The sequence below is a fragment of the Anomaloglossus baeobatrachus genome, chromosome 5 (assembly GCF_048569485.1).
Source record: "Anomaloglossus baeobatrachus isolate aAnoBae1 chromosome 5, aAnoBae1.hap1, whole genome shotgun sequence".
NCBI classification, from domain to species: domain Eukaryota; kingdom Metazoa; phylum Chordata; class Amphibia; order Anura; family Aromobatidae; genus Anomaloglossus; species Anomaloglossus baeobatrachus.
In genome coordinates this window covers 92055339-92065293 of record NC_134357.1, presented here as the reverse complement: position 1 = coordinate 92065293, position 9955 = coordinate 92055339, and the positions used below count along the sequence as shown (strand labels likewise).

At 48.7% G+C, this 9955-nt stretch overlaps 1 protein-coding gene across 4 annotated transcripts in view; it reads left to right on the top strand.

The window, feature by feature from the left end:
• Positions 1-461: 461 nt before the first annotated feature.
• Positions 462-9955, top strand: part of BICC1 (BicC family RNA binding protein 1) — a 332599-nt gene continuing 323105 nt past the window's right edge. For all 4 annotated transcript variants that reach the window (XR_012754223.1, XM_075348710.1, XM_075348708.1 and 1 more), the window contains exon 1: positions 462-770. Coding sequence is in view for 3 of the 4 variants with exons in the window: in XM_075348710.1 (XP_075204825.1) it covers positions 587-770 (184 nt within the window). In the remaining variant the exon portion in view is untranslated. The remainder of the gene's footprint in view (positions 771-9955) is intronic.

Here is a 9955-nt window from a genome sequence, read left to right as displayed (position 1 = left end):
CAGCAGGGTGAGCGCACATATCGTGACATCAGCAGGGGGAGCGCACATATCGTGACATCAGCAGGGGGAGCGCACATGTACGCTCCCGCTCGTGCAGTGTGCGGTGACGTCAGCAGAGCTCCCTGTGGAAGTTGTGTAGTTGTTGTGAGCGGCGGAGCGCGGCGCACTCGGCTCAGTCTGCTCCGTCCTGCACATAGCGGTCCGGGCTCCTGCACATAGCGGTCCGGGCTCCTGCACATAGCGGTCCGGGCTCCTGCACATAGCGGTCCGGGCTCCTGCACATAGCGGTCCGGGCTCCTGCACATAGCGGTCCGGGCTCCTGCACATAGCGGTCCGGGCTCCTGCACATAGCGGTCCGGGCTCCTGCACATAGCGGTCCGGGCTCCTGCACATAGCGGTCCGGGCTCCTGCACATAGCGGTCCGGGCTCCTGCACATAGCGGTCCGGGCTCCTGCACATAGCGGTCCGGGCTCCTGCACATAGCGGTCCGGGCTCCTGCACATAGCGGTCCGGGCTCCTGCACATAGCGGTCCGGGCTCCTGCACATAGCGGTCCGGGCTCCTGCGCTCGCTACTCCTGCGCTACGATGGCTGCTCAGTGCGACCCCCTGAGCGGATACATGACCCAGTCAGACCCGGGCTCCAACAGCGAGAGAAGCACCGACTCCCCGCTCCCCGGCTCCGAGGACGACTCTCCCGCCCCCCACGACCCGGAGTGGGGAGAGGAGAGGTTCCGAGTGGATAGGAAGAAGCTGGAGACAATGTTACAAGGTAACGGGAAACTTCAGCATACAATACAGCCCGAGCCCCGGCATCCCGAGTGCGTGACTCATCCACCCGGGACTCCCGACCTCAGCACTCACTACAGGAGAGACCCCCATACAGGACCTCAGCACTCACTACAGGAGAGACCCCCACATACAGGACCTCAGCACTCACTACAGGAGAGACCCCCATACAGGACCTCAGCACTCACTACAGGAGAGACACCCCACATACAGGACCTCAGCACTCACTACAGGAGAGACCCCCATACAGGACCTCAGCACTCACTACAGGAGAGACCCCCATACAGGACCTCAGCACTCACTACAGGAGAGACACCCCACATACAGGACCTCAGCACTCACTACAGGAGAGACACCTCACATACAGGACCTCAGCACTCACTACAGAAGAGACCCCCATACAGGACCTCAGCACTCACTACAGGAGAGACCCCCCATACAGGACCTCAGTACTCACTACAGGAGAGACCCCCACATACAGGACCTCAGCACTCACTACAGGAGAGACCCCCACATACAGGACCTCAGCAGCACTCACTACAGGAGAGACACCCCACATACAGGACCTCAGCACTCACTACAGGAGAGACCCCCCATACAGGACCTCAGCACTCACTACAGGAGAGACCCCCCCATACAGGACCTCAGCACTCACTACAGGAGAGACCCCCATACAGGACCTCAGCACTCACTACAGGAGAGACACCCCACATACAGGACCTCAGTACTCACTACAGGAGAGACCCCCACATACAGGACCTCAGTACTCACTACAGGAGAGACCCCCACATACAGGACCTCAGCACTCACTACAGGAGAGACACCTCTCATACAGGACCTCAGCCCTCACTACAGGAGAGACACCCCACATACAGGACCTCAGCACTCACTACAGGAGAGACACCTCACATACAGGACCTCAGCACTCACTACAGGAGAGACACCTCACATACAGGACCTCAGCACTCACTACAGGAGAGACACCCATACAGGACCTCAGCACTCACTACAGGAGAGACCCCCATACAGGACCTCAGCACTCACTACAGGAGAGACCCCCATACAGGACCTCAGCACTCACTACAGGAGAGACACCTCACATACAGGACCTCAGCACTCACTACAGGAGAGACCCCCCATACAGGACCTCAGCACTCACTACAGGAGAGACCCCCCATACAGGACCTCAGCACTCACTACAGGAGAGACCCCCATACAGGACCTCAGCACTCACTACAGGAGAGACCCCCACATACAGGACCTCAGTACTCACTACAGGAGAGACACCCATACAGGACCTCAGCACTCACTACAGGAGAGACCCCCACATACAGGACCTCAGCACTCACTACAGGAGAGACCCCCATACAGGACCTCAGCACTCACTACAGGAGAGACACCCCACATACAGGACCTCAGTACTCACTACAGGAGAGACCCCCACATACAGGACCTCAGCACTCACTACAGGAGAGACCCCCATACAGGACCTCAGCACTCACTACAGGAGAGACCCCCATACAGGACCTCAGCACTCACTACAGGAGAGACACCTCACATACAGGACCTCAGCCCTCACTACAGGAGAGACACCCCACATACAGGACCTCAGCACTCACTACAGGAGAGACCCCCACATACAGGACCTCAGCACTCACTACAGGAGAGACACCCCACATACAGGACCTCAGTACTCACTACAGGAGAGACCCCCCACATACAGGACCTCAGCACTCACTACAGGAGAGACCCCCACATACAGGACCTCAGCAGCACTCACTACAGGAGAGACACCCCACATACAGGACCTCAGCACTCACTACAGGAGAGACCCCCCATACAGGACCTCAGCACTCACTACAGGAGAGACCCCCATACAGGACCTCAGCACTCACTACAGGAGAGACACCCCACATACAGGACCTCAGTACTCACTACAGGAGAGACCCCCACATACAGGACCTCAGTACTCACTACAGGAGAGACCCCCACATACAGGACCTCAGCACTCACTACAGGAGAGACCCCCACATACAGGACCTCAGCAGCACTCACTACAGGAGAGACACCCCACATACAGGACCTCAGCACTCACTACAGGAGAGACACCTCACATACAGGACCTCAGCACTCACTACAGGAGAGACACCCATACAGGACCTCAGCACTCACTACAGGAGAGACCCCCATACAGGACCTCAGCACTCACTACAGGAGAGACCCCCATACAGGACCTCAGCACTCACTACAGGAGAGACACCTCACATACAGGACCTCAGCACTCACTACAGGAGAGACCCCCCATACAGGACCTCAGCACTCACTACAGGAGAGACCCCCCATACAGGACCTCAGCACTCACTACAGGAGAGACCCCCATACAGGACCTCAGCACTCACTACAGGAGAGACCCCCATACAGGACCTCAGCACTCACTAGAGGAGAGACCCCCATACAGGACCTCAGCACTCACTACAGGAGAGACACCTCACATACAGGACCTCAGCACTCACTACAGGAGAGACCCCCATACAGGACCTCAGCACTCACTACAGGAGAGACCCCCATACAGGACCTCAGCACTCACTACAGGAGAGACACCTCACATACAGGACCTCAGCACTCACTACAGGAGAGACCCCCCATACAGGACCTCAGCACTCACTACAGGAGAGACCCCCATACAGGACCTCAGCACTCACTACAGGAGAGACACCTCACATACAGGACCTCAGCACTCACTACAGGAGAGACACCTCACATACAGGACCTCAGCACTCACTACAGGAGAGACACCTCACATACAGGACCTCAGCACTCACTACGAGAGACACCCCACATACAGGACCTCAGCACTCACTACAGGAGAGACCCCCACATACAGGACCTCAGCACTCACTACAGGAGAGACACCCCCCATACAGGACCTCAGCACTCACTACAGGAGAGACACCCCCCATACAGGACCTCAGCACTCACTACAGGAGAGACACCCCACATACAGGACCTCAGCACTCACTACAGGAGAGACCCCCCATACAGGACCTCAGCAGCACTCACTACAGGAGAGACACCTCACATACAGGACCTCAGCAGCACTCCTATATGGGATCTAACTATATTTAATACACCCTTCCTAGGAGATAAAATACCTTGTGCACCCCTAAATGGGATCTCTGTATTCCTTATGTACTGACTTCTGCATTCATTATATAAATTGTATTGCAAAAGTATTCACCCCCCTCTCCTCAGCTTTTTACCTATTTTGTTACCTTACAGCCTGTGCTTGAATATTTTTGTCATCTGATCTGTGTGGGGTGCATCAGCACTAAATAGTCTAAGTTGGGGAAGTGAGAAAAAGAAAGGCAAAAGTTAAATTTATGGGATAAAATAAAAAACTGCTATGTACACATGTCTTTTTGCTAAAAAAAACCCCTAAAAAATTTCTGGTGCAAGCAATTGCCTTCATACGTGCTATGCTTGGTGAAAAGAAATCCACCTCTGTAATATTTGTCCCATGATCTGTCAGTATATACACTTTGTCTGAAAGGCTGCAACACCATTAAGAGGCATCACTAACCAAACAATGCCATGAAGACCAAGGGGATATCCAAACACCAAAATTGTGGAGAAGAACAAGTCAGGGTTGAGTTCTAAACCACCACAGCTAATCACCCCCAGGAACACCATCCCTACAGTGAAACGTGGTGGTGGCGGCAGCATCATGATCTGGGTATGTTTTTCAGCAGCAGGGACAGGGAAAATGGTCCAAGTAGAGTGGAAACTGGATGGTGCGAATATTATTATAGGGATATTATTGAGCAAAACCTGTTTCTCAGTGATTTGTGAATGGGCCAGAGGTTCACCTTCCAATACGACAATGACCCAAAGCTACTGCTAAATGTGTAAGGCTATGTGCGCACGTGTGCGTATTACATGCAGGTATGCTGCGCTTTGTAGCGCAGCGTAACTGCCTGCGTCCCCTGCACGATCTATGGAGATTGTGCAGGGGCCATGCGCACGTGGCATATTAGAACGCAGCGCTTCGGCTGCTGCCCGAATCGCTGCGTTCTAAGAAGGGACATGTCACTTCTTCTGTGCGCTTTGCCGGCAGCCCCTGCTCTGTGTATGGCAGGAGCTGCAGGCAGAGCGTAAGTTCTCGCCGGCACCATGCGCTTCAGAACGCAGCTTTTCAGCTGCGCTCTGAAGCGCACCTTTTCGGTGCGGTGCAGAGCGCACACGTGCGCACATAGCCTAAATGTATTGGAGTGGCCGAGGCACAGCCCAGACTTTAATCTAATTGAGAATCTGTGGTCAGACTTGAAGATTACCTCTGGTAAACAGCTTGCTGGAGCAGTTTAGCCTTGAGGAATCCCAGAGGCAAGATATGGAAAGCTCAGACTTATCCAAAGCGACTTTCATCTGTAATTGACACAAAAGGAGGCTCTATAATGTATTGACTTTAAGGAGGGGGGGTGAATAAGTTATGCACACAAGTTTAAAGTAATCTTGTCCTAAACAATTAAAAGAAAAACCAAATGTTTAGTTGTAGACATGTTCTTTACTTGAACTGATGCATGGGTGGCTCAGTGGTTAGTACTGCGGTCTTAAGTCACACATAACGAGATTGCAGGTGAGTCAGTTTCCGTGACGCAGTAGCGATCCCGTTAGCGATCTCGTTATGTGTGACACTTACCAGTGATCAGGCCCCTGCTGTGAGATCTCTAGTCGTTGCTGAATGGTCCAGGCCATTTTCTTCAAAGGCGATGTCCTGCTGGGCAGGACGCATCGCTGTGTTTGATGCTGTGTGACAGGGTCACAGTGACCGCCGAGATCGTTATACAGGTCGCTACTGTGACTTGTATTGTTCTGCATCGTTGGTAAGGTCTGACTGTGTGACATCTCACCTGCGACCTCCCAGCGACTTACCAGCGATCCCTATCAGGTCACATCGTTTTCGGGATCGCTGGTAAGTCGTTGTGTGTGTGTGTGTGTGTGTGTGTGTGACTGAGCCTTTACAGCACTGGAGTCCTGGGATCAAATCCCACCAAGGACACCATCTGCAAGGAGTTTGTATGTTTTCCCTGTGTTTGCGTGGGTTTCCTCCCACACTCCAAAGACATAGTGATAGGGAATTTAGATTGTGAGCCCCAATGGGGACAGTGTTCCTGATGTATGTAAAGCGCTGTGGAATTAATAGCACTATATAAGTGAATAAATATTATCCCCCCAAAAAAAGGTGAAATTCCAGGTTGTGAGGTAGCATAACACAAAAAAATGCCAAGGGGATGAATACTTTCACAAGGCACTGTATAAGCTCATGATACAGGACCCTCTGCACTAACCATATAGAACCTCTCTAGCTTATTATATCGGACCCCTGACCATCCTTTTTACTACATGAAATCCCAGTATTCGCGGTTATCGTTCTCCGGTGCTCCCTGCACTGTATTCCTGACATTTCCTTTATTTTGGATGCCATCATTCACTGGTACCTGTACAGGGTCCTCATTAATCACTCCAATTTATTTAGGATCATTGACATTATTTTATAGGATTCTCATCACTTGTTTACTTTTAATAATATATTCCCTTTACAATGGCTAAAATAAATGTTACTTTATAGAATTCTTACTCACCAATTTGTTTCTTTGGGGTTCTTCCTGTGGTTTTAGAGAGTCCTCATTATTTAGGGTCTTTGGTACATACTGTGGAGATATATAAACATATAGATATACAGTATATATCTCCTCAGATGCACAATTATCTAGGTTTTAGCTACTAAAATAAGTCTTTCCTTCCATCCTGACCACAACTTCTGTGGGCCAATGTGTATGACCTAGATGTTCTATTAATGAATGACTTCCTAGAATTGCAGTACCTCTAAATGGGCCCTTAGGCTATGTGCGCACGTTGCGTACAGTCACTGCAGAAATTTCTGCAGCGATCTGAAGAGCACATGTGCGCTTTAGATCGCTGCAGAAATGTCCGTAGTGAGCGCCGATTCCATGCGCTCTGCCTGCAGCTCCTGCCATAGACAGAGCAGGAGCTGCCGGCAAAGCGCACGGAAGTGACATGTCACTTCTTTTTACGCAACGCTTCGGCAGTAGCCGAAACGCTGCGCTCTTAAACGCCACGTGCGCACGGCCCCTGCACATTCTCCATAGACTGTGCAGAGGACGCATGCAGTTACGCTGCGCTACAAAGCGCAGCGTAACTGCATGTATTTACGCAACGTGCGCACATACCCTTATACTGAACGCCCACAACACCGTAAGATAAAGGGGGGCTTATTAATATGAATTATCACTATGACCTTAGGCCCAATAAATGTGTAATGAGGGCCCTAATGTCATTCTGCTGCAGCTAGCCTTCTCAGGTAGTCGCTCTCAGTATTGATGATTGTAGACCAGGGGCCCTTGATGATCATGAATATCAGGTAATATAGAGCCTAACCTTACAGCGTGCCAGGAGCCTAAAACCAATGCTGTGGCTCTATCGGAGCCCATTCACTGTGGGTAGCCATAGGACAAATACTTGTTTGGCCCTTGTGTATTCCTCCTGATCCCACATACACATCAACTCCTGACTCATCCAGGCATTCTTCTGTCCTATATGGGGAAAGAGGAGTCTGGGGATGGTTTATTTTCAAGAGGATGATTTGAGCAGATAATTAAACTACCCAAATCCTTCTCATCTGTTGGGGGGGATCAAGGTGCCCCATTATACATTAGTGTTTTGTTGCTCTGACTTTGTCTGGTATATAAGGGCCTCTAGGCCAGTATTTACTGTGGGTCATACAGCCTTGGGCTGTGTCCACACTCTGCGTTTTCACCTGCTTTTCTGCAGCAGTTTCATGCCAAAAGGTATGCTTTTTGATTTTCAAAGTCTATGGAAAAAGGGGATTTCTTGTGCGCACTTTGCAGTTCAAAACGCTGCATTTAATTTGCATAATTTTGGGCAAAAACTCTGCGTTCAAAGAAGCAGCATGTCAGTTGTTTTTGCCATTTGGGCTGCGTTTTGCTAACATTGAAGTCTATGAGAAGTTGTAAAAAGCAAGAAACATCAAAATTCCAGCGTTTTACATGCTTTTTGCTGCAGAAAACATGCGTTTATGACATCAAAATAATGGAATATGTCCACACACACACACACACACACACACACACACACACACACACACACACACACACACACACACACACACACACACACACACACACACACTCCGACAAATTAATGAAAAATATTAATTTATTGTTAGCGATAAATAGTATAAAACCGCTACAATTATATTAAATATAACTAGTTTCGTTATGATTTAAATAATTATATTTGTTTTTTTGTTTTTTTTTTTGTTTTTTTTTTTCCCTTTTTTCAGTGACTGTTTTAAACCTTATTTAGCAGTGTCTTTATGTTCAAAATGCATATGTCTAAACGCAGGTAAAAAGAGCTAAAAACACGGTAAAAAACGCACGCGTATTTACCGCGATTCTGTGCTCAAAAGCAACTTTGGCAAAAGCCATTTCTGACAGAGGATGCGTTTAAAACTGCAACTACAACGACGCAAAGTGCAGACACAGCCTTTCTCTTCTGTTATGTACGATGCCTCTGGTACATCTGTAGATGGCAACTGTTAAGTAGCTACATGCAAGAAAAAATACTAAAATAGCCTTTCAGAAGAATAGTATAAAAATTTTTTTTTTTTTCTTGTTTTTACTTTTCCTCTCCTTCATTGAACTTATTCTTCAAAATTATTATTTTTTATTGAATTTTTGGGGGTGAAAGGGGATAACAATACACATGAGTGACATAATCTATACCAAGGAAATGTGGAAGGGAAAGGGAAGGTAATAGTGAAGCTTCATTGAACATATTGTTACTTCTCATTAGTGACAAAACAATATACAATTTCAAGGGGCAGAGCTCTGAATATAGTCATGACAACCCTTGTGGATACTTTATTTGTAACATTGTATAGTAGTGTTTTCCAGCCATCGTTTGCAGGCTGTAGCTAAATGACAGCTGCTAGCATGCTACAGATAATGGCCAGGTTCAGACTGGTCAGATTCTGCGGTGCAATACTTGGACTGCTCACTGGTTTCCGGACCCAAAATTGGAGCCTCAACTCATAAATATGAGGCTGTAAGATCGGGTCAGGAGACCCAGGGTTAGTCAAAGCATTAGGCTATGTGCGCACGTTGCGTACAGTCACTGCAGAAATTTCTGCAGCGATCTGAAGAGCACATGTGCGCTTTAAATCGCTGCAGAAATGTCCGTAGTGAAGCAGATTCCATGCGCTCTGCCTGCAGCTACTCCCATAGACAGAGCAGGAGCTGCCGGCAAAGCGCAGGAAAGAAGTGACATGTCACAATCTCCATAGACTGTGCAGGGGACGCAGGACGCATGCAGTTACGCTGCGCTACAAAGCGCAGCGTAACTGCATGTATTTACGCAACGTGCGCACATAACCTTACAGTCCACATACATCCCATGAAATTGGCTGTTTGATTCCTGCTGAAGATTGAGAAGTTAAAGTCCACTGGTGGATATAATAATCTTATCATAATAAAGTAGTTTAGACAGAGCCATATTTATTTTGTATTATGATTTCCTGATTGCTTTAGACTAAATCAACATATAGCTGTGGATACATTTGTATTGTGACATCAGTTGAATCCTGGTTTATATCAGTCCCCTCTCAGCAGGTCAATGAGACTGTTTCTCTCCAAGTATTTGGTATTGAACGGATTTAACATGTGGTTTGTTACCTAGAGAACACCTCCGGCCATACAAAGGAGATCTGCTTGTGAAAGTGTCCTTAGTGTGACCAACCTCTAATTTATTGAATTCATTTGTAGTCCCAACACAGAACTATGTGCCCTGTTAGGTCTGAGGGATTTTTTTTTCTTTTCTTAGAACAGTGTTTTTTGGTTTTGTTTTGAGTTTTTTTTTTTTTTTGTTTTGTTAAGGGCCTTCGAGTGCACTGGTGATGAGCGAGCATTACTGTACTCATAACGAACAGTTGGATGCTTGGATTGGTGCAGCTTGTACCCAAATATACTCTCTCCCCCCCCCCCCCCCCTTCCCGAAGATTTCCTGGAAAAATGTTCGCGTCCCCCATTAACTTCCATTGAACTAGAGTTGCACCCAAGAACCAAGCATGGT